The 25,495-nt window shown below is 48.5% G+C and overlaps 1 protein-coding gene across 1 annotated transcript in view; it reads left to right on the top strand.

Annotated features, from left to right (window-relative positions):
- KIAA0556 (KIAA0556 ortholog) overlaps nucleotides 1-25,495 on the top strand; it is a 184,872-nt gene that overhangs the window by 106,411 nt on the left and 52,966 nt on the right. The window contains exons 9-13 of the mRNA XM_012644954.1: nucleotides 13,210-13,367; nucleotides 14,334-14,399; nucleotides 15,922-16,028; nucleotides 17,583-17,685; nucleotides 21,816-22,031. Coding sequence (XP_012500408.1) covers nucleotides 13,210-13,367; nucleotides 14,334-14,399; nucleotides 15,922-16,028; nucleotides 17,583-17,685; nucleotides 21,816-22,031 — 650 coding nt within the window. The remainder of the gene's footprint in view (nucleotides 1-13,209; nucleotides 13,368-14,333; nucleotides 14,400-15,921; nucleotides 16,029-17,582; nucleotides 17,686-21,815; nucleotides 22,032-25,495) is intronic.

Genomic DNA, 25,495 nt, shown 5'->3' with positions numbered 1-25,495 from the left:
TAGAGACAGGCTCTCGCTCTTGCTCAGGCTGGTCTCAAACTCCTGAGCTCAAGTGATCTTCCTGCCTCAGCCTCCAAGAGTGCTAGGATTGCATGCTTGAGCCACTGCGCCTGGGCCCTAGAGAGTTGGTCTTCAACTGATTGGGTGAGGCCCACTCACGCTGTGGAGGGCAATCTGCTTTACTCAACTGATTAATATGTTAATCTCATCTAAAAGTACCCTTTTAGAAACACTCAGAATGATGCTTGACCAAATATCTGGGCTCCCTGTGGCCCAGTCAAGTGGATACGTAAAATTAACCATCACAGCTGCTTTCTGATTCTACAACAAGGCGTGCTTATACTTGAAAATTTCTTTTCTTCTGTTTCATTTTTAAATGAATTTGCTTACTTTATATGGGTAATAATACATGCAAATGGTATAAGATTCTGAAGGTACAACAGAATTTATGGTTAAGACTCTCTCTTTTAATGAGAGATTATATTTATTGACCACTTACTATGAGCCAGCCAGCATTATAAGCTTTTACTTTGATCATCTCTCATAATCCTGGTAACTGCCTTGGCGATAGGTTCTCTGAGGCTTAGAGCAGGCAATTCACACAGCTGGAACGTGGTAGCTGAGGCTCTGACTTGGTTGACGTTTCAAAAAGATCCCTCTGGCTGCCACACGGAGCCGGGGTGGATGGGAGGTGACCAGGGAAGAGGCCAGGTGGTTCAGGGTGGAGAGGGCGGTGGCTCAGTCTCTGAGTGTTACCAGTGGATGGATTTGGACAGTAATTGGGTGTTGAGGAGTCAGTTATAGGTAAAAGACTCGTTGTAACTTTTTATCCTAAACAATCTAGGGTGAGAACCTGGGTATTGGGGAGCCTGCAGTGACGGGGGACCCTGGCCTGTCATGTGGCTAGGTGCTATCATTTAAATATTTGTCCCCTCCAAAACTCATGTTGAAATTTATCCCTGCTGTGGCAGGATTGAGAGGTGGGGCCTTTAAGAGGTGATTGGGTCATGCGGGCTCTGCCCTCGTGCATGGGTTAATTCATTCATGATTAATGGGTTAATGGGTCATCATGGGAGTGGGACCGGTGACTTTGTAAGAAAAGGAAGAGACACCTGAGCTAGCACAGCCCCCTCACCATGCGATGCCCAGCACCACCTCGCGACTCTACAGAGAGTCCCCACCAGTAAGAAGGCTGTCCCCAGATGCAGCCCCTTGTCCTTGGACTTCTCAGCCTCCATAACCATAAGAAATAAATTCACTTTCTTTATAAATTGCCCAGTTTCAGGTATTCTGTTATAAACAACAGAAAATGGTCTAAAGCACCGGGGTAGGATCTGAGTCTGCGTCACTAGCAGAGGAGACTCAGGCAACCCAGGTCCCCGGAGCTGGGATCTGTGCGTGCACAAGCCACACAGTGCTAAGACCCCTGTCATAGGTCTCTGATCTGTGTCCAGCTTCAGTCAGGAGGGACCTGGGGACCGTGGCCCAACACGGCCTGCATCCCTCCACGAGGAGCCAGGATCCAGTGAGGCAGTTAGCGCCAGACTGGTTCCTGGGAACTTCTTGGTGAGACCCAGAGCCTGGAAAGAGGCTTGCCTGGGGCCCGAGGACATAGAGGTGGGAGGCAACCGCTGCCGGCACGTCAGGGTCCCTGCAGCTGATAGCGTCACAGAGGTGTCACACTGGGAAGTAGATAATGGAGAAAAGATCTGTAGGAGTCAAGAGCATGATATAAGAGCAAGAGCAAGATGTTAAGATGTCAGAAAAATCTGGCGAATTTTGGCTCTATCGGCTCTGGTCGGATGGGAGCTGGGGAGGAAAGAGAGGGGAGAAGGAGCCGTGGGACCAGTGGCAGCCTGGGTCAGCTCTCGGAACTCCCACAGCAGGTGGACACGGGGTAGCAATCCCGAGTGACGTTGTTTCTTATACACCTCCTGCGGTGGCCCCACTGACTGCTGCTCGAGTTGACAAACCTCCAGCCTTTACTGCTGGTGCTGTCTTCACTCTGTGTGAGGAAATTAAAATGGCTTCTCAGAAGTTCCTCCAAAAGAAGTTGCTAAACAATGAAACCCAGGGTAGTATGCCGCTGCACCAAACCTCCCAGAGCCCCCAGTAGGGTGGTGGCGGCACAGTGCCGGTCGTGTACCTTTCCAGCCACCCTACTGAGCTAACTGGGACTCCCCTCTTAAACGCATGTGCCACAGTCACTATTTTTTCTTTATCCAAGTAATAAAATTAAGAGCCAACACTTACAAAGCATGGAACTAGCTCCTAGGCTGGGTATAGCACCACACATTTAATCTTGCATTTGATCATCCAAACAGCCCTGTGCAGTAGTACTGCTATTATCAATGTCATTGTGCCAAGGAAACTGAGGCACAGAGAGGTTAAGGAATCTGTCCAAGGTCACACAGCCCGTAATTGGTGAAGCCAGTATCTGAGAACTTGGGCTGCAGAATCTCTCCTTTTTTCTTCCATTATTCATCTGGAAGCAACAGAATCTCTACTCTTAACTACTCACTGTTCAGCCCTTCATGTGCCAGCTAAACTATTATTTTCTTAATACCTACCCACAGCCCAGTCCTAAGCAATAACATGCCTAAAAATAATAGATTTGAGTCACTTGTTATATTTTTTCTAATGCTCATTAATATAAATATGTTAGTATTTTTAAAAAGTTAACCATGTATCAACTAAAATCATCTGGTACACTGTATTAGGCCACAATCTGAGTGGCCTAAACAACAGAAATGTATCGTCTCACAGTTCTCCAGACTAGAAGTCCAAGATCAAGGTGTTGGCAGGGCCGTCCTCTGAAGGCACTGGGGAAGCATCTGTTCCAGACCTCTCTCCTAGCCTCTGGTAGTTCCTTGGCTTGTGGCAGCATAACTCCAATCTGTACATGATATTCTCCCTGCGTGCATATCTGTCCCTGTGCCCAAATCTGCCATTTTTATAAAGACAGATTAAGGCCCACCCTAATGACCTCATCTTAACTTAATCATCTACAAAGACCCTATTTCCAAATAAGGTCACATTCACGGGTATTAGGGGGCTAAGACTTCAACATCTTTGTAGGGGACACAATTTAACCCAGAACACATACCTTCATGGACAGTATTTTGAGAAATAGGGCTAATTAATTAATCAATAATCTGGCCTTCTCCAAAGAGTTCTGATATGGTCTAACAAATGACGCACAGTGTATAGTGCAAGACTGTAACAAACGAGAGGAAATGAGGGTGAAGAGAAAACAAGTGTAGGAAAAGAAGATGAAACCAGGAGGTGAACAAATTAATGCTTAATGTAGTCACAGTTGTGACTGTGAGGTTCCTGGCCACCAAGGCAAAGAAGCATGCATTCATATACAAATACGTGTCACTGGGTCCATCGGATAAAAATCAGATAACCAGCTGGTATTTGGTTCTTAGAGCAATTTGTTCCATCAATACTCCACTCTTTTTTTTTGAGCAGAGTCTCTCTCTGTCACCTGGGCTAGAGTGCCGTGGCATCCGCTCAGTTCACAGCAACCTCAAACTCCTGAGCTCAAGCGATCCTTCTGCCTCAGCCTTCCAAGTGGCTGGGACTATAAGCGTGCACCACCATGCCCGGCTAATTTTTTTCTATTTTTAGTAGAGACAGGGTCTCACTCTGGCTCAGTCTGGTCTCGAACTCCTGAGCTCAAGCGATCCTCCCACCTTGGCCTCCCAAAGAGCTAGGATTACAGGCGTGAGCTACTGCGCCCAGCCCCATCAATACTCTTAAAGAGGAAACTGTTTGAGGTACTAGAATCCTTATTTTAAACAGGTTTGGAGCCCAGCCTTTATCCAGTAAATATACTTGGTTCCTACGTAAGTCAGATTCGAAGGCGGAGGGCTGTGGCTAGGAGGAAAGCGGAAAACCGCAGCGCTGTCACTGTCCTCACACTGAAATGGGATTAGAGCAGAGCCACATCTCACCCAGCATTTAGGCTCTAAAGGCAGCAAAAAGTGCACGGAGGCCAAAGCTACCCTTAGAAATCCCTCTTACTGGTGATTAAGTGCAGCATATATGACTTAATATAGATGAATATGTAATATATACCTCATCTCTCAGCAAGCCCCAGAGAGTCAGCTGTGGGAAAAATCACAGCTTCTAGGGTGAGCCCCAGATGAAGCAGTTGGCCTTGTGTAGGGCCTGGGTTTTAGGGAAAATGTGTGTTTTCAAACACTGGCATCATGCAGAGGGCACTGGAATGTTCATACCGCCAGAGGCACGTGGAACCTGAGGCTTCCTGAGTGGACAGTGGAATCACAAACCAGCTCACCCTCCTCCAGGCAAAATCTGGAGGGTGGGCTGCTCACACGCTTTACTTTGTATTGGGAGGGCTGTCTTTTTTGGTACACACAAAATTAGACTTTTTATATCTTCCTAGTGAATTGAACCTTTAATCACTATGTATTATCTCTGTTTTGCTCTAGTAATGCTTTTTGCCTTAAAGTCTACTTCAATACAGAGATACTTCAGCTTTCTTTTGGTTAGTATTTATATGGTGTATCTTTTCATCCTTTTACTTTCAAACTTTCTGTATCTTTAAATTAAGGTTTGTTTCTTGTACACAGCATGTAATTGGTTTTTATTTTTATCCTCTAACAATCTGTGTGTTTTAATGGGAACATTTAGTCCATTTACGTTTAATGTAATTGCTGATATATTTGAGTTTAAATCCACTATCTTATTGTTTGCTTTTTATTTGTTCGGCTTGTTTTATGTTCCTCGTTTCTCTCCTTTCTTGCCTTCTTTCGAACTGATTGCTCTGTATTATTCCTCTTTTTTCCTCTCCATTAGCTTGTTAGTTATACATCCTTTTATTATTTTTCTAGTCATTACAAGAGATTACAACATGCATTCTTGACTTATTAGAGTTTACTTGAAATTAGCAAGTTTACCACTTCTCATTCAGTGGAAGTACCTTACAACTCTGTAACTCCATTTACTGCCTTCCCAGCTGAAATACTGGGGCCATGCATTTTAATTCTCTCTAGGTTCCAAACCCCACTAGACATGGTTATTATTAATTTTTATTATTTTATACAGTCAGTAGTAATTTGGATTTTCCCATATTGTTAAACTTTCTGTGTGCCCTTTAGTCCTGGCTACTTCCAGATCACCCCCACTCTCAGACTGTACCCCCTGAGTCTGTCACAGCTCTGCTCAGCTTCCCAGCCTGTGGCAGCTGCTTCAGAATTAGCAGCACGTTAAGAGGAAAGGCCTCCAGATGTTGGCTTCACCTCTCTGGCTTTTTCTCCTGTCTGCCATTGGTCCTGTAATTCTTTACAACCTTCTTTACCCTATCTGCCTTCAAACAGATTTCTCTGTTCGAGCAGATTTTATAATATTTGGTCCAGGTTTTCTAGTTGTGTTCCAGGGAAGGGTTGGTCCAAATGAGCTACTTTGCCATTCCAGATGTGTAACCTATTTCCTACACTCTTTAAAGAGTTGTTTCTCCCCTTGCCCCCTTTTCTTGGGCTAAACCCATAAAACTGAATTTGTGTCAATTAAATGTGTATATGATGTAACTCCATGGTAGCTTCATTCCTCTCTATCACTGTAATTGTCCCTAATTCTAATGAAAGGGCCTCATGTCCTGTATTACCCCAGCCTCTATCCATAATCTTTCCAAAAAACTAATGTAATCTCCTTTCAGAGGCTTAGACTCCTTCAAGAGACTGTTGTCTTCTTGAGGGTGAAAGAACATTAGTCTTTAATGCAGAAAGTTTACTGTCCAAGTTGTCAGAGTGCTCTAGGGAAGTGATATATCTGAACCACTTTCCCCAGACAAGCTGCCAACCACAGAAATAAAGTAACACCCCTCAACATGAGTGAATTAGAGAACCCTGACAGCCCTATAGTTAGCGTTCCTGCCAGGAAAACCTGCAACAGAAAGGCCATTCTGCTGAAATGCAGAACCTCACGTTAGTCAGTGTTCATTAACAGCAAGTGACAGAAATCCAAACCGGCTTAAACAACAAAGGAAAACGTGTTGCTCACAGACCTGAAAATTCCAGGATTGTACATTTGGTCTCAGGCGTGGTAGGATCCTGGTGCTCAGATGCTATCACGGGAAGCTCTTTCAACACTTAGCTCTGCTTTCCTCTAGTCCAAGTTCTCAGACTTGGACATGCCTCAGAATAACTTGCAAAGCCAAGTAAAACATAGATTGTTGGAACCCAGCTCCAGGGTTTTGGATTCTCTGGGTCTGGGGTGGAACATAAGTATTTCGATTCCTAGCAAGTTCCTAGGTGATGTTACTGGTCCACTTTGAGAATCACATCTCTAGTCACTGTCAGGCAGGCATTGCCTTTGTGGCCCAGAGATGGCCCCCAGTGGCTCCAGGCCCCCTTCTACCTGCTTTGCAACCCCAGGCAAAAGAGACCATTTCTTTTCTAGTTCCCGCGTGAGTCCAAGACCAGCTCTTTCCTAAACCAGTTAGTCTCCATTCTCCAAGGTCAGGGAGAGGTAGTTCCCTCATGGGCCAGGCTGGGTCAGGAGTGGGGTTATATCCACCCAACAGACTAAGCAGATTGAGGCAGGGTGGTTCCCCAAAGGAAACCGTGGGTGTTGTGAAGATCATGGTTCCAGAAAGACCAAAAGCTGCTGTTCATTTCCTATAAAAATCAAACACACAGAACATTTCGCTACAGATTTTTCAGAAGCAGGGTGTGGAGTAACAGACTATAACAACAGAGAGGAAAGAGTAGAAGTCATTTAGTCTGGGGCCCTTGATGGCCTTCCTTGGATATCGCATGCATTCTTGGGCTCGAGGAGAGACGGCCGCAGAAGTGTGAGTGTTAGGGTCACAGACAGCTCCTGCCATGGAGAGGCCCCAAAAGAAGCTTTAGAGGTGAGAAGAACACAGGCCTTGACAAGCCAGGGATGTCAGCTGGTGATTATTGCCTAACAATCCACCCCAAAATGTGGCTTAAAACAGCAGCCATTTTATTATCGGGTCTGTAGGTGGACTGGGCAGTCCTGTAGTGAGCTAGCAGGTGGCTGGGCCAGATGGTCTAGGACTCCAGGACAGCCTCACTCGCATGTCTGACAGGTTAATTTGTCCTGAGGACCTTGACTGGGACAGCTCGTCCTGGCTGTGTGTGGTCTTATTATCCAGCACTGGTGGTCTCGGGGCAGCATGAGAAGACAAGCCCCAGCGTGTGTGTGCTTTTTTAAGACTGCTTGGTCACGATCACTAACATCCTGTTAGCCAAGAGCATCACCAGGCCAAGCCCCACTAGAGAAATAGACTTCACTTGATGGGAAATGCTGCAAAAATCAAAATTGCAAAGTGGTCCCTGTACAGGGGTGGGAGGAATTTGTGGCCATTTGTCGCAATCTGCTGCGCCATGGGAAGCAGGTGGCCTCATGGTGCTGCGGCAACTTGAAATGCATGGAGGCTTTGGAGTGCTCGGGTGGAGATCATTGTTCCAGGGTGCATCCCCCCTTCTCCACCTCGCCCTTGGATTTTCGAGATGAGGGTAGACCTCTCAAGAGAAAACAGGGCTAAGTCTTCCCTGGACCTTTTGCCATACGACATAGTGTACCGTTTCCAGGTCTACCAGACATAGGACAGCAGGGAATGAATGGGGAACACTGGGAACGCTGGAGCACTTCTGCCCCCATCTCAAGGGGGCGCCACCACTGAGCTCCAGCCAAAGGTTGCCACGTACTATGAATGCTGGTCCAGGGTTGCCAGATGGTACACTTTTCAAGAGATGCCAGGAATCCCAATTTTCAGGTGGATTTCCTCTTTTTGTTAAAGCTTGGCATCCATTTCCAATTTTTCTAAAAAAGTGAAAGTTACACAACACATATCTGTGGGCAGGTTATGTCTGTGGGCTGCTGCTTTCTGATTGCTATGATAGACCCTTGTTGTTCTCAGATTTAATATTTGCCCTTTCAGTGGATTCCCAGGTGACCTCCAAGGCCCCTTGCATGCAGTAAGGGGTAATTTTGCAGAGACTCCGAATTTGAGCTTTTCAAGTCACAGCTGGCGGGTGGGAGCAAGTCACCAGCTGGTGAGCCAACCAACAGCCTCATGGCCTCCCGTCTTCTATGTGACATGTGTTGCAGTCATGGTAAATCTCCTGAATTGATACGCTTTTTGTTTCTCTGTAAGAGAAGAGAAAGCCAAGCGCTGGTGAAACAAAAAGAAAGTGAAGTTCTCAGAAGAGGGATGGTTCTCAACCAGAAAAGAGCAGTTTGGGATAAATTAAAATGTGCGATTTGGCTTTTGCTGGTGGCACAGATTTACTGTGTGAATAAATCCACCATTCTCTCGGTCTGTGATGAGAATAAATCCACCTCCTGCTGGTTCAGGCCAGCATTCGCCCAAGTGAGCAATGGGAGCATCAAAAAGAGTTAAAAGGTGGTCCCCTCGCACGGGGTGAGGGGATGTGCCGCGGGGATGTGATCTGGAAGGACTTGGGCACCATGTCCAGATGGTGCTGGGAAGCCGCGGTGGGGCAGGCTCTGGTAGTGGAGCTGCAGAGCTGACCTTCACTTGGAAAAAGGGTGATTGAATTTTTAAAAGCATCTTCTTAGCATAATATGACTCAAAGGGCACATGCAGCGCCCGGTGATCACGTTGCTAGAAGAGCATTCCCTCCCGAATGAAAGACGCTCAGAGCAAAAGGGTTTGTGCAGATAAAACTGGTCCCTCCTGGAAGAAAATGCCTTCATGAATATCCTTTTCCAAGAAGAAGCAGCGAACGCAGGGCTGCAGCGGCCGAGGACAGAGCCCCTCACCGCTCACAGGCCGTGGATGGCAGGCTTCCTGGCTATATCGGGGGGTGCACTGTTGTGCCCCAGCCTCAGACCAGTGAGGCCCAGGAGGAAGAGCCCCTTGCCCATGTATTGGCAGTAAAAAAATAAGGGTCAACACATGGCTCTTTTTAGACAGATTTTGTGAGTGCTCTGGGTGAGAAATGGAAAGGAGCTCGTGAATTTCAGGTTCTGCTTATCCTGGCGCTGCCCGAGCCTTCCACCAACACTGGCGCTTGCACCCCAAATGTCGGGGTGCTAGCGTGTTTGTCCCTTATTTATAGAATTGTCTATAGGGTCTGCAGGGGTTTTGAGTTTTTCAGCTGTGATTTACTGCAGATGATGGAGAAAACCGTATGCTTTTGTGAGAGTCACAAATACTGAGATTTACAAGGTTTGGGATTGAAGTCATTTTTCATCCATTCATTTGACAAAAATTATAATGCCAGGTGCCAGGGATAAGAGGGTAACTAAGACGGGTGTGACCTCATGAAGTAGCTGAGGCCTGTAGGGCTTCGTGGCCTCAAGCCCCATGAGAACAGAGCTCACAACTTGTCCACCCCACAGCCACTCCTCAGCGTGCCGAGCTCCGCCCACTTCAGGGCCTTGGCACCTGCTATTCCCTCAGCCTGGAACAGCCGCCACGTCTGGGTATTCCCAGGGCTCACTGCCTTCGGGCCTCCGCTCAGATGTCCTCTTTCTTGACCGTTCCTTTCGAGTGACAGCTGCATCCCCTCCCATCATGTTTCTACCCTGTGCGCATGCCCGTCTTTGTCTGTGCTGTGTGGCCGTGAGGTCTGTGAGGACAGGGATGTGCCTATTCCGCCCACTGCTGCACCCCGAGCAGCATCTCGCCCAGTGCTGTGCAGGTCGCAGGCCCGTGTAAGGCAGCGCCTTTGGCCTTGCCTGGGATGCGTTTCTGCGTCGGGGGCCAGGATGTGTCTGTGCTTCAGGGAGTTTCGACTCCAGCTCCAGGATGTAGCTCAAGACCACACCCTTCAGCTTCCTTCGCTCCTTGTCCTGTCCTCGCAGCTACTTCGGGGACCTAATCCTTTTCGCCAGGAGTGAGGAAGATCCCTGTGGTCCTCCCCACCCTTTTGCCCACCCACGTTTCCATCACAATGAGAATCGCACCACAGCTTGCTGAGCAGAACTCCTTCCAAGCCTCATATTCTCCGCCCGTGTTCGTTTGACCTTCTCATCCCTCCAGTTGCAGAGCAGGCCAAGGAACTGATGAGAAAGGCACAGCAGCCTCGAGGGGGCTAGCAGAATCCCTGGGCCACATTTCCAGCTGCTCCTTACTTTTCTGTTCCCTGGAGACAGGGGACATTAGGGGACATTAGAGCTTTAGGGATGATGACGGGAGACAGTACATCAAAGTCAGGAAGTGACCCACTTGATGTTTATCGCCCAAGGCCAGCCATCCACAGGTGCCACGAAGGTTCCTTTGGGTGCCCTTGACCTTCTGGGGGAGCAGCTTGGCCATGGCATGGCCTGTATTAGAGCAGCCCCAAGGTTCTGTTGCCCCTCGCAGCAGTTCTTAAAAACTGGAATAAGTCATGAACAAATAAAATTAAGGGGATTTCACATAAATTTCAGATTCTGGCTTTTCTTGGAAAAAAAAAGAAAGAAAAGCATTCAGCAACACTAGGAACACAGTCCTGTATGGCAAGAATTGGCTAGAGCTGGGAGGTGTCTCCTTATTCAGTAGCACTCGGCCGCTGGCATTCAGTGTCACTCAGGGTGCCTGCTCTGGTCCCTGGGGCATTTGCATTCTCAGCCCCTTTCCTGGTGCCTGGCATTTTAGCTTAGCGTTCCCATAAAAACCCACAGTCCAGCAGCCCTGTGCCTGGTTGTCCTGGAAGCCAGCCCAGGAGAGCTTCTGTGTGTCTCCCGCCCTCTCCTGCCAATGCCATTCTTGATGTTGCTATTTGAACATTCAGATGCAACGCTCTAGTAGGAGCAGAGCAGGAAAGTCAAGTGCTCCGACAGGGATCTTTAATAATCAACAGCTAAGGTCATGAGGATGGAAGGATGCTGTTTTTCAGCAGGCCTTGTGCCAGGTCACATGTACATACAGAACTCTCCAGAGGTCATACCTGCAAAGTCCCAGTTAGTCAGAGGCCACCATGAATGCCCATCTTTGATATTACTGTTAAATGACCCAATCCAGTTGCCTGTGTGAAATTCACATCTCCAGCCCAGGCTGCCCACTCAAACTCCATACTCTTGTGTGCACAGGCCAACTCAAGAGCTCTGCTCTGATGCCAAACTCACATCTGAACCCGACTTGCCCCACACTGAGACCCTGCTCTTCCCTTCCAAGCCCCCTCCTCTCACACCCTCCCCCAGCTCGGTTGAAAGCAACTCCATCTCCCACTTCCCGGGACCAAACCCTTGGAGGCATCCTTAATTCCTCTCTGCCTCTCCCGCCCACACTGAACTGTCAGGAAATCCTGCTGGCTCTGTCTTCAGTGGTTATCCAGAGTCTGACCACACTCTGCATCCCCTCCTCCACTGCTGCCTTCTGTCATCTGGACATCTGCGGCAGCGCCTCACTGGGCTCAGTGTTCTCACCCTCACCTCCCTTGAGCCCCCTCCGCTCAGCACTCGAGTCAGATCCAGTCCTCCCCTGCTCTGAGTCCTTCAGTGGCTCCCCAGTTCCCTCAGAGTAAGGGCCTCATGGTGACCTGCCCACCCGACCCCTCTCAGGCCACCTCTCAACCTACATCCCCCGAATGCTCCGCTCCTGCCCCACGGGCACCTGGCTCTTCCAGAACACACCACACGCCTCCCACCTTCGCTCTGGTGCCTGGAATGCACTTCCTTGATCCCCAGCGAGGCCCACCCTGCTGCTGTTCATGGTTTTACATGTGGTTTTCCACCATCTGACATTCTATTTTTTCAATTTTATAATTTCTTTACTTATAGTCTCTCACCGTGACAGCAGGGGGCTTGGTCTCTCTGGTCACTGCCGTGTCCCCAGTGCCAAGAACAGGGCCTGGCACAGATAAATATTTGCTCAAGGGATGAGATTTAGTAGGTCAAGCCTCTTTAAGCATCCCAACAGAAATATTTTGAACACTCTATATTTTAATGGAACTTTTTTAACATGGGAAAAATCCAAACATAATTGAGATGTGACAGTGATGCCATGCGTCCATTACCGGGCAATAATCAATGTGTGACCAACTTCATTTTGTCTATACCCTACGCATTCCCCAGATTGTTATGAAGCAAATCCAAGTCCTCGTATAATTTTATCTGTAGTTGTTTAGCATTCTTTTCTTTTTACGGCTGCATGCTACTCCATTGGGTGGGTGCACCATACTTCATTTTATTTAACCAGTCTTGGTCCTTTTTGCGTAGCACTTTCTATTTTATAAAACCAGTTTTCCATTCAAGGGAACTTTCAGAATCAACTGCAATTTCACGATGCTTTTTTCTTAAATTGAAATGTAATTACTTGGCAATACTTGTTACCCATGCAAAAACAAAACAGAACGAAGCAAAAATATTGCAAAATACCCATCTCTCTCCATAACATTATGTATTACTCCTTACGGATATTTTGTTAGAGGGTTAATTTTTTTGTAACCTTTTATTTTGATACAATTTTAAACTTAAAGTTTCCAGGACAGTACCAATGTTAGTTCCACCCTTCGCCCAGATGCTCAGATTCACCAGTTGTTAACATTTTGCCCCAATTGCTTTTTGCTTTATATTTTTTCCCTTCCTGCCATATATATATGTATGTATATTTAGATACAAATTGTATATTTTATATATAAATATATATTTATGTACATATATATGTATGCCCTCTATACTATTTATAGATCTATATCTATACTATACTATTTATAGATCTATACTATCTATACTATTTATAGATCTATACTATCTATGCTATTTATATAGTTTATAGATAGAGGGCATACACATATATGTGTCTGTGTGCATATATATAAATATTTTTTAACTATTTGAGATTAAGTTGCAGACATCATTCCTCTGTACCTCTGAACACTGCAGTATGTATCTCCTAAAAACAAGGGCATTCGTTTTACATAACCATGGTACACTTAAGAAAGTCAGAATATTTAGCATTAATACTATTCTCTAAGCCACAGACTATATTTAAATTTCTTCAAGTGCCACAATAATCTTTACAGCAGTTTTCCGCCACCCAGGACCCAGTCCCAGGGCCGCCACTGCATCCAGTTGCCATGCCTGCCTAGTCGCTTTTAATCAGTTCTCCAGGCCTTATTCTGTCTTTCACGACCTTGACATTCTTGGAGAGTCCAGGCCAGTTTTTTAATAGAATGTTCCTCAGTTTGCTCTAATAGATTTTGAGCTGCACTCTGAGCACGTAATCTAAAAGAGCATCTTCTTGATTCCTGCCCCCAGGACCTGGAAGCCGGCGAGAGAGACCCCTGTCTGCAACCCGCAAAACCGTTTGTGAGGCCGAGGACCGAGAGGAAGACGCCTCTGCCGTGCTCCGAGCCATCCAGGTGGAGAACGCAGCCCTGCAGAGGGTGATCCTGAGCAGGAAGGCCGAGCTGCAGGTGCGTCCTGGGCAAGGGGACAAGAAGGAAGCTCAGGCACCAGGCAGTGTCTGAGCAGCAGCTGAAAAGAGCGTGTGCGGAGAAGAGAGAGGGGCGGTGGGCATTGCTGACCTCAGACGCATCTGCGTTTCCACGGTCTGCAGCCGCTCACTGACCCGCCAGTGCTCCCATTTCTTCCACCTTCTTTTCGGTTTTTTTTTTCTTTCGGAAGGCTTCGGTTGTTTGTCATTGGGCTTCCGTTTTTTGTTGTTTCCCTGCAAACCCTGGAGACCTTAGACCAGGGTTGCAAACCGGTGGGTCAGTGAGAGAATGGAGTAAACTGCAAGCTTGGCCTCCCTGGAGGGCATGAGCCCTTCAGCTCCCACAGCCCTCACTGCTCCCTGTCGTCTACCCTGGCCTGTTTCACTTGTTCCTGAAACTTCCCTGGGCATACAGGTGTTTGAGCTTGTGCTTGCTGCCTTCGGCTTTGCCGACCACCAGGAGGAGAAATGGTGAGGCGGGGCAGGGGCCTTCGGGGACACACCCCGACAATCATTTTCTTCCTCGGAAGCATGGTGTCTGACGCCCCTGTTGAAACCCTTTTTCTTAGCTTGTCCCCTGCAATGCTCACAGTAACCCTGAGATGGGCACGGCTGGTTTTATTGCTTTGCTTTGTAGATGTGGCACCCAGGGAAGCAAGGTGGCTTGCTTGAGTGATGTCTTTGGAAGTGGCCAAGGTCTGCCTGCCTGCGAGCCCAGGGCCTCATCCACGGTGCCACCTGGTCCCCAGGCTTCATCTCAGGGCTGCTCTTTTTGGCATTCATCGAACAGCACCTATTGTCTGTTTTCCTGGAGCTCTGTTCTTGCCTCTGATGTTTATGTCTACGAGATCCTGAGACTCTTCCTGCCCCCTGTATGCCCTCATCTGTCGGTGAAAAGTACGCAGTGGATGTTCCGACCTCACATCATATGATTATGTCTTTCCAGGATGTGGAGGGACCACCAGTAAAACCGTGGACCAGACTGCTGAAGGAGAAGGAAGAGACCCTTGAGGTCAGTGCTTGGCTGAGACATGACAAAGCCCCATACATGCACTCAGCCCCTGACGGCCTTCCAGCAGGTCCTCCCTGTGAGCCCTGACCACCAGTGTCATTGTCCTGCCCATTTCACAGATGGGGACAGCAGGGCTGGAGTGGCTTCCCCTAGCTCATGAGTTGAAGCCAGAACTCACCGAGGCCTGCTGACTCAAATTCCTTGTTAGGTTTCTATTTCCTGACAAGACAATGCAAAAACAGATCTTAGTCCCTTGAATAAATAAATTATATCTGTATCTATCTAGGTCAATTAGGTGTATTTCAGCAAAGATGACCCTGGCACATAAGGCTGGGAGTTAGTAAAATGTGCAGGAATGTCTCTGCTAGATCGTGCATGGGTCTATGCAGTGTGCTCAGGATACAGAGATGGCTAAGACAGATGAACACTTGGCCACAAAGGAGCTTGCAGGCAACAGCAAATAAAGCCACCAATAAACAGGGTGACTTCAGAGAGAGATGATAAGCAAAGCTGCTAATGGGTGAAAGAGTGACAAGGTGTGGGATGCTGGCTACCTCTGATGGGGTGGTCCAGGAAGCCCCTCGGAAGGCACGTTCCGTTTGAGCTGAGCCTTGCCTGTTCACAGAAGGTGCCAACAACAGGGAACAGCATTCTGGGTGGAAGGAACAGGGAAAAGCTTTGTCGTGGGAATGAGCCCAGCCTATCAGGGAGGAGGAAGAAGCCCTTTGTGTAGTGGAGACAAGGGGAGTGGGGAGGGGAAGGAGGGGACACAGTGCCCAAGTGGGATAGGGGGCTGGGCAGACAGCACCCTAGAGCACCAGAGAGATTTTCTCTTCACATTGTTCCTGCTTGCCCTACGAGTTCCTGGTCATTTCGGCTGCCACCAGCAGTACTTGCTGACAAGTCTGCAATCCTCCCCACCCCATAGCAATGCAGCCATAGGATTCTTCTTCGCGAAGGTTTTTTTTTTTGTTTTTCCTATGTTATTCCAGACCCATTAAAACTACTCCCTTAGACTCAGGAGCTGTGGTCCAGGATCTCTGGGTGACCTGATTCCTGACCCGCAGAGCTTCCAACGACTAAAATCTTCTGCAGATAAGCAGCGGGGCACATTGCTAGTTTAGATGATAAATGAAAAAAGAAGGAGAGAAGGCTCAGAGGATTAAAAAAAATGAAAAGATCTAACGATGTTATTGGAATCCTCCCTGGAGTCTGGTTACTTTGTAGCAAACAGAACAGGGGCTCCACTGAGACGGCGAAAGGAAGGTTCTGATGAGAGACGTTTCTCAGTGTCCCATTGAAGCAGGTTGTTTCCTAGGACCTCCCAGATCGTGAGAAACTGAGGTTGTGTGATGGGTTCTAGATCTAACCGGCCGCAGGCAGAGGCTGTCACCCTCACATTCCTGTTCCTGTTGCCCACAAAGGGAAGTCTGAGAAGCGTGTGCCCTTGACCGTGGCCCTGCTGTGCCCTGGGCCAGGAGCATCGCCTCGACAGCTGTTTAATAAGCTTTTCCATCCTCAGCCGCTTCCCATCGCCACGGCGACCACCACTCAGGAGCCGTCCAGGGCAGCAGGGGGAGACAAAGCCATCGACCAAGCCATTGACAGAATCGGCCTTCTGGGAAGCAGGTACTTACCAAGGCTGAGTCCAAACCAAAAGCTCCCTAGCAGTGCGGCTTTTCCCGCGTTATTCCAGACCCTTCTAAACTGCTCCCTTAGACTGTACCCTCCGTGCCCCCTCCAGCCCTAAAGCATTAAATTGACTTGATTTCTTTCAGGCAAATGGCCCTTGGCTTGTTAAGTTCACTCGTAACCCATATAAAACAGCAACCTCCCACAGGTTTCCACTGGAGTACCCCACGCAGCACAGGGTGGTGAACTTGTTCCTCAGCTAGCCTGGGGGGCAAAGGTGGCCCGAAGCAGCATCCCTCTGAAGCTCTTTTTCTCTATTAAAAGTTTGTTCAAACTCAGCATTCTGTTCCATTACCGTGTAGCATCAGTTATTGGAACTGTCAAGTTTTATTATCAAAATAAAGGCTTCCGTCTAGTCTTCACGCAAAACTGATCTTCAGAAAGATGTGGCAGGTTTAGCTTGTAGTTTCTGGGATGCCTTGGCACACAGACACACTCCCAGCCCAGGGCTGCCGTGCCCAGCTGTGCACATTGTGGACTGTACAAAGTACCTGTCTAAGGAGCTAGAGGGGGCCGACATTCAGCCTGCACGCTGTCACTAAGCTAAGGCCCCAGCCTGGAGCTGCATTGGCCCAGAAGGGGAGTGGGGGCTTTTCTTCTGCACAAAGGAGGAATTTGCTAACCAAGCTGAGTGCCCTCCAGGTCTATGTCCACCCAGAGGGAGCCCCTTGTTACATAACCTGAATAGGCTGAAGGCAGTGCCCAGGAGTCTGCCCACCCTAGACGTAAACCATGGCTGTGTACTCTTGTGACTGTGTATAAGAACTTGCAGTTTCTCCTGCATGAGAAAGGGCTGGACCATGAGGCTATTTTCCATCTGATACAGTTTTATTTACAGGAGCACACACATTGCCAAATGCTTCTTTCTTTGTCATCAAGATCCTTTGTGCTTCAGGGTCTTGGGGCACTCAGCCTTAAACTGAGTGTGTGAGAGTATTTGCAAATGACTAAGGCAACTCTGCTGGGTTTGGAATGTCCTCAGAAACAAGAGGAGCAGAACAGATCTCCAGACCAGGGGTCCACAAACTATTTCTGTAAAATAGTAAAATGGCTGAGGGGGCAGGGGATGTTGTTTGTTTCTTGGGTTTTTGTTTGTTGTAACCACCCTTTAAAAATGTAAACACCATTCTTAGCTCACAGGCCATACAAAAACAGGCCTCAGGCTGCATTTCACCTGCAGGCCTCAGCTGGGCTGACCCCTGCTCTTGACTCTTAACAAGTTCTTAGCTTGGGGAGGTGGTCAGCGGGCTGCCTTGCCTCAGGCGCTGTTTCTCCTGCTGGGCTCTGATTCCATCACTGAGTGTGCAGCTGTTTATAAAGGGAGAAAGATGGCCTGCCTGTGCTTTTGAGCTGTACACAGGGTGCAAACTTTCTTCTCACACTGTTCCTTCTCCTTGAGGTAGAAAAGTCAGTGTGGTGCCTTTGACTAGCATATTCTGTTTTGCGCATCATTTGTTACTACCTCTTTGCTAAAACAAAATCCCATTTCAGACAACAGCAGAAGCTTCTGAAAGTCCTCCAGGCCATCGAAAGTGACTCTGCCCACCTCGGCGGGGTTGTTTCACCAACTGAGGAACAAGTACTGGACCCAGAGGTGAGGGCCTCGATTTACCCGGATTTCCAAATGCATTGAGGAAGGTCCCCTGGGAACAGTCATTTCTATTCGGTGGGGATTGCTCTGACAGCTGTCAACTTAGCATCTCTCTGCCCGTGTGTCTCCATCTCCCCACCTCCCCAGCCACAGACACATACGTGGTGGAGAGTAGAAGCAGAGAGAGAAAGATGTGGGCCAGGAGTTTCAACAGAGAGAAGTCTGTCCACACAAGAGGAAATATAAATAGCATGTAAGCCCATAGGAAAATGTCCAATACTGCTGGTAATCAAGAGATGCAAATTAGAGCAACTTCCACGTCCCATTTGCTATCTGAGATAGTAAATTATTTTTGATGATAACCTCTAGTGCTGGCAAGGTTACCATAAAGCCGTGGCAGCCATACATTGCAGGCAGCTGCATAAGCAGGTGAAACGCTCTTAGAAAGCAGAATGGTTGCACTTAGGAAGAGCCTTAGAAATACTTATGTCTTGCAGCCCAACAATCCCACTACTTTATCCTAAGGAATAAAAAGCTGTAGGCACAAAGATGTCTGTTGCAGAATTATTGCAAGTAGGGAAAGATTTTTTTAAAAAACCTAAATGTCTCATAACAATGGAGTTAATCAGGAAAGTGTGATGTATCAGCACAACGCAGTGGTATAAAAAGATGGAAGCTCTCATTATGAAGATTATGCAGGTAGAAAATGTTAAGGATATAAACTTAACTGTAAAAGGTGATGTTAATCTTCATCGAGTCCAAAATGATTGCAGTGACCATACAAAGACGTGCCCATGTGAGCGTGTTCACAGAACTGGGACATAAACTATTAGTACAAAAGGAAACTGTGGGGTCAGGGTGGTAGGATTAACGGTGATTCTTTTTTCTTTTGCGTCAAAAGGAGTGTGTTCTGGCACATCCTGCCTGCCCCCGTCTTTACCCAAGCCTGTCTGATAATTATTTGGGACGGTGGTCACCAGTCTTACTGTTGGCCAGTGAGGACTTAAGGTGAAGTCCTCCCAAAGCCACATGTAAAATTCATATGGTGGCAGACAGGGCTCTGGGCAGGCCTGGACTAGAGTTCCGGCTTTGAATCTGGTACCGTCATTTAGAGGTCCTGTGACCTCAGACAAGCCTCCTAAGCTCTCTGGTCCTGGCTGTCAAATAGGCTCAACAATCCGCTGGGCCACGGTGAGGGTGAAACAGGAGAGGTCTGTGAGGACGTGCGACTCAATGCCCGGCACGTGGCAGAGAGGAACCGGTAAATATCAGCTGAAGGTTTGCTATCTGGAGAAATCAAAGCTTTGCTCCCCCCTCTTCAACGTGGAATAATTGCTTTCTTAGCTGCAAATGTTCTAAGTGTGGTGAGACTTCAGCCACATTAGAAAGAGCTTGGAGTAAGTCTCTTTATATTAATATTACAGGAGACAGAAAATCCAGGCAAACTGACTTATGCCACAAAGAGAAGAAAAATTGCAGACTCTTGTCATTGAAAATCCCACGGGTGGGGCCAGGTGGGGCTTGATCCAGCAGCTCACACTGTGTCTTTCCACTCGGTCTCCACAGTGTCAGCTGTCCCCTGGAGCTTGGTCCCAGCTCTGCTCTCTCCTTGTGGTCCCTAACTTGCTGGGTAGCTCCCACCCTCAGACCCCACTGCCGAGAGAGAAGAGTGTTCCTCCCCATGTAAATCTGAGGTTGGCGTGCTCACGCTGACCCATGCTGGGGTGCGTGCCCATCGCTGAGCTGCTCCCTCTTGGTGGCCCAGGGGACAGGACACACTGATTCCTTAGACCAGTCTGGCCCCTCCTTGGAGTGGGAAAGTGTCAGTCCCCTTACACCCCATGGCTGAGAAAAGAGAAGAGGTGACTTCCCCAAAGGAAAATCAGCTGTCTTGGTGAGAGAGGGGGTTAATGAATGCCAGGGACCAGGAACTTCCCAGCCAGTGCCCCCCTCACACCCACGATGGGGATCCTAAACCAGGCAATACTGAAAGCAGGAGTAGCCATCGAGTTAGGGCATTGACAAGTTGTGACACTTCCTTAGTTAATAGATCCTTCAGCTTCTTCATTTAGAAACTCAGCTCAGGAATTCACACATTTCTGATTGCACCGGTAGAAGATCCAGCAGCCCCTCCTCGAGGCAGCCTGCCTCCCATCTGGCCCTCCTCCCCCCCACCAGCGAACACCGTGAGCAGTGCCACCTCTTCACGCCCCCAGGACCCAGGACCCACGGCTCACCTGGCCCTGGACTGCTCCTCACAAGCACAAAGCTCATAAACCTCCCAGTCCCCTCCGAGTCGGCCAGGCCAGTTTAGCTTTATCACCATCCTGCAAGCCTGGGACCCAAGCCCAGGGCAGCGGAGGGCTTGGCCGGGACCCTGGGAGGGGGAGGAGGGGAGGAGGGAGCTGCCGGTTTCCAGGGCTGCGCTAATCAAAACAGGCCCTGTGTTTCTTCTGGGAGCTGGGAACTGACCTCCCCACCTCCTCCCCATCCCCGTTCCCACCACGTGGCAATCAAGCCTCGTCCAAATACACGCTGAGAGCGATAGCACGTCTCGCTGGCTATTAATTAAAAAAATAAGTGGGGAACAGTTGCTGTTCATTTGCTCAGCTCCCTGCTCACAGAGCCATTGCAGATTAGCAGTGCTAATTAACAGAGGGCATGTGCACGCGGGGAATGCACCATTTTACGAGTGACTGATCCGTGGCGACCAGTGCCGCAGTGGGCCCCGGAGGGCCTCAGGGAGCCATTCCGAAGGGTGGCCATTTGTTGATGGCATTCACGCAGACTCTCAGAGCAGACGGCCAACCCGGGAAGGAGGCCGGCATTAAAATCAACGAAGGAGAGAAACAGAAAGGAACAGACACTTGCCAAGTACACAGAGGGCCGGGGCTCGTGATAGGACCTTCTTGGGTGTTGGTATCTTGCTTAATGTCCTTGGCAGAATTATCACACAGATGGTGTCATGTCATCTTCCCTGACCAGGCTGAGGCATGTAAAGTGACTTGTCCAAGGCAATGGGGCCTTGTTACCTACTGTATTAGTCTGCTTGGGCTGCTGTAACAAAATGCCACATGCCGGGTGGCTTAAACGGCAGAGATTTGTTTTCTCACAATTCTGGAGTCTGGAAGTCCAAGGTCAACGTGTTGGCAGGTTTGGTTTCTTCCGAGGCCTTTCTCCTTAGAGATGGCTTCCTTCTTGCTATGTCATCACGTGATCTTTTTCCGTGTGCACCCGTCCCTAGGGTGCCCCTGTGTGTCCAGATTTCCTCTTGTTATGAGGACACCCGTCAGATTGGATTAGGGGCCTCCCTAACAGCCTGCTTTTCATTTAATCACTGCTTTACAACCCCTTTCTCCAAATACAGTCACTTTCTGAGGTACTGGGGTTTAGAGCTTCATCGGATGAATTTGGAAGGGACACAATTCAGCCCAGATCACTTACCCAATTCAGAAGATGTCGTGCCATGTCAGGCACCTGGACCTGAACACTGCGTAGCGATGGAGAGATGTGCATGTTCCGGTAGAATCTGATGCTTTTTCTTTTCTTTTTCTTTTTGAGACAGGGTCTTACTTTGTTGCTCAGGCTAGAGTGCAGTGGCATCATCACAGCTCACTGCAGCCTTGAACTCCTGGGCTCAAGCCATCCTTCTGCCTCAGCCTCCCGAGTAGCTAGGACTACAGGTGTACGCGCCACCACACTCAGTTAATATTTAAATTTCTTGGTACAGATGGGGTCTGGCTATGTTGCCTAGACTGGTCTTGAGCTCCTGGCCTCAAGAGATCCTCCCCCTTCGGCCTTCCAAAATTCTGGGATTACAGGCATGAGCCAGCCACCACACCCAGCAAAATCCGATGCTTTTTAAACATTTTTATTTATTCGTGAACTCTCAAACAGAATACTTACTAAGTGCCAAGGTACATAGCAACTATATTTTAAATGTTTTACAATATGAGCTCATTTAATCTTTATAATAACCACAGATAGTGGGTACTATTCTTATCCCCATTGTACAGATGAAGAAACTGAGACTCTGAAGTTTAAATGACTTGCTGAAGGCCAGCAGCAGTGGTAGAGCTGAATTTAAGCCTGTCACGTTTTAATCCTTTGGTGTTCTTTTCCTCTTCTTTAAGGACAATCAGAGAACGAGAGCAGAAGAGATCAAAGATGCTGTCTACGTGACCATGGAAATCCTGTCCAACTGGGGCAACCCATTGTGGGTGGGTCTCACAGAAGTCGAGTTCTTTGACCTAAACGACACAAAGCTTTATGTGTCACCCCATGACGTGGATATCCGGAACACAGACACACCCGGGCACCTGGGCTACCTTGTCAACAGGAACTTATCTGTAAGTGGAGGGGACACTGGGTTGCTTCTTTGCTTTGTATTTCAATGCATCCTCGCTGCCCTTGCTAAGTGTTTGATAAGCATGTGTGCAGGGAGAGGAAGAACAGCGTAATCTCTTACAGCCGTTTATCTGGGCAAAGCAGGGGAGCAGCTTCAGGGCTGGTGCTGGTGGGGGCCTCCAAACTGTGTCTCCCCGAGCTCTGTCCTAGCTCCCCGCTCTGTGGGCTTTTCTTGCGGGAGCCCATTCACCCCACTTTGATCCACCTTGCAGTCACTGCCAAGCACAGGACCTCAGGGGTCATTAAGGTCAATGCTATCGTTTTGTAGATGAAGAAACTAAGGCTTGGAGAAGAGCATTGACTCGGCCAAGGTCACACAGCCAGAAGGTAGTGGAGCCAAGTTCATGTCCTGCAGCCTGGCCAGGGCCTGTGCCCACACCCCCTTAGGGTCCTGCTCCCCTAGGCTGGGGGAGTGCACACCCAACAAACATCGAATGTTTCTTTCCTGTAAATATCTATCAGAGTTTTAAAAAATTTAAAAAGGCATTGGCATTTTTTCCTTCCTGCCACTTGCAAGTTGGACACAAGAGACTGAGCTAAGTTGAGCCGGAGTAACCACATATAATCTCTGCTACGCTGTGCTCAGTATCGTTCACAATTAGCTCCTGGGAACCTGAGAAACTGGGAACAGAAGTCATGTCTGGGCCAAGGACTGGGTGGGCGGGGGGCAGGGGTGATAGGAAGACTTTTCCTTGGGTGCTCTTGTGCACCTTTTAAATTTCCTGCCACGTGCGTGTATTGTCTCCCATCCAAGTACTAACCAGGCCCGGCCCTGCCTAGTTTCCAAGATCACACGAGATCGGTGCGTTCAGGGTGGTATGGCCATAGACCATGTGCATGTACTGTCCATTCCAAAAAACAAATTATTGATTTGTTTAAAAGACCTGAAAATGAAAATAGCTACCACATACTTAGTTCTTGCGCTGTGCTTGGCACGGTGCTAAGTGCTTCGTACATATGATCTTGTTTATACCTAAATGTGCAGGCTCGAGAAGCAGAACGATCTGGGTTCAAAGCCAACCACTTCTAACTTTGTGACCAGGGGCAACTCACCTAACTTCTGGTTTCCCCGTCTGTAAAATGAGGATAGTAATAGCTCTTACCTTGATGCAATGCTGTGAGGATCATACCTGGCTCTTCCTAAGGGCTCCAAAACATCAGCTCTTATCGTTTTCACTGTTCCTATTATTAATAGTATTAGTAACACTAAGAAACAGATATCATTACTCCTATTTTAAAGAAGAGGAAACAAGAAAGGAGGTCTTTGAAATCCTCAGGTCTCAAGACCCAGATTCTGGTCTTGACTCTGTGGCCTTGAGCAAGTTACCTGCCTTTCCCGAGATGCAGTATGTCTGCCCCCCGTAAAATGGGAGATGGGGGGTAGATCGTCTGTGTTGGTTCTTAGATTGCCAGCAGAAACTGAGATTAGCTCATGTTAGCTCATTTTTTAAAAAAAGAAACTTGTTTGAAGTCTTTTGAGTAACTGGTGTACTCAGTGTCACCCAGGCCAGAAGGGGACAGGCCTCATGTCATGCTGGGGTTCTAGGTAACCTGAGCATTAGCTTGGTCTTTCTTTCTGTGGGGAGGGGGATGAGCAGGAGAACATGAGAGTCTGCCAGAAAGGTCCTCCTGTTGGACTTGAGATTCTGGGGAAGATGGTGCTGTCCTCCTTAGAGACTTTACTGATTTGGCCTTTGGGTGGAGTGTTCACTTTCCACGACATCAGAAATCACGACTAACTTGTGTCCTTAGGCTGGGTCAGGGCTCGTGGTTGTGGACTACTGTCTGAAAGGGAAGAAAATGAGAAGGAGAGTTGGAGAAAAAGAAAATTTCATTCACTTAGTACATACAACACACACTTACTGAGATATTTTGGCAGTGTTTGTTCGTTTGTCCTCGTGTCACTCTGCTGGAGATGTGCAGTCTCAGCAGGAGAAGGCTGATGGACCAACCTGGCTGGGGACAGGGGTGCACTTTGATGCCAGTTTCACTGAGATACCCCAACAGGGCAGGGAGGGATTCTCCCTGAAGAAATTCAAGATTGCCACCTTAAAGAAAAGGCAGGCTCAGTGCTAGATAGCCAAGACACAGCCATGCCCAGGGTTGGGCCCGGTGGATCTGAGCCCCCTTCCAGATGTGCAGCTCTGTGATCCGGCCTCAAATGAAACAGGCCCTTGGGCGGCGGCTGCTCAGACACTCTGGCCTTGCACGTCCTGCTCTGCCTCCAGGTTGAAGTCTGTAGGCTCCGATGCTTGCTCCAGCCCTTGCCACACTTCCCTGTCCCCCTCATCTAAAAAACAGTGGCATTTTGGATGCCTGTTCTACAGAGCAGAGCACACCAGGGGTGATAAAAAGCATCGTTGGATTTGATAGGGACCAATTCTAATGTTTACTGTCCCTTTTCCTCTGCTTAGCAGAGGCTGAGGAGCGTTGCCATGTGATGGCCCATGGTTTTGGTGGGTTTGGGGTTTTTTTATTTTTTGGCCCCGAGGTTGGAGCATGAGCCAGCTTCGTCACCCTGGGCTGCTGGATCTCTGGGCCCAGCTTGGGGTGGGCTGGCCCCCCTGCTTCCCTGGTGCAGGGTCCTCCTTGCTGGTCACTCTGTGTACCAGGCCTGGGGCGACCAGAACGTGCTGCCTCTCAGAACCATCCGATTTCCCTGGCGTGTGCCAGCACGGCCTGGTGCACCACTTCATTTAACCCCCACGTGAACCTTGGGCGGACTCTCCCTGTTTTATACTTGCTCGAGGCCATGCAGCACCAGCTCGTGGAGCCCAGTGGACAACCGAGGTACCTGGAAGTGGAGTCTGGGTTCCAAAGAGAAGGTGCTTCAATGGGGGAATTGGGTCATGCAGAAGACGTGGGAGTGCCCCAGGCTCCGTCCAAACCCACCTCCCCTCTGTGCCCAGGTCACCTCTCTCCCTGGCTGCAGCCTGGCCCATGGCCTTGAGCTGAGTGCAAATTTATACACCCAGCTCTGCCTGTTCCTCTGAGTTCCTGACATGAAGGTCAGCTTCCTGTTTGACATCTCTTCTTGGATCTCCGCTAGCCATCAGAGATCTGAAACTCAAGTTTTGATTCCTCCTGCCCACACCCCCACATTGCTTCCTCCTCTAGAATTTCTTGTTTAGTAAACAGCATCGCTGTCTGCTCAGATGCTCAAGCCCACCACTTAGAGTCTTCCTTGATTGCCCCAGGAAGTTGTAGATTTCCTGTGCGTATAGAATCATTTCTAAATAAAAAGTTAAAACATATACATTGCACATTTGTAGGGATATCGTGTGAACAGGACACTCTCTCCACCATCTTCCAGCACACCAAGTCCTGTTGCCTCTACCTCCGAAATAGAGCCTGAATCTGGCCCCTTCTCTCTGTCACCACTGGGACCTCCCAAGTTTGATCAGCT

The sequence above is a fragment of the Propithecus coquereli genome, unplaced genomic scaffold (assembly GCF_000956105.1).
Source record: "Propithecus coquereli isolate 6110/MARCELLA unplaced genomic scaffold, Pcoq_1.0 Scaffold223, whole genome shotgun sequence".
Classification (NCBI taxonomy): Eukaryota; Metazoa; Chordata; class Mammalia; order Primates; family Indriidae; genus Propithecus; species Propithecus coquereli.
The sequence above is the reverse complement of the archived record's forward strand: the minus strand, read 5'-3'. Positions and strand labels throughout refer to the sequence as shown.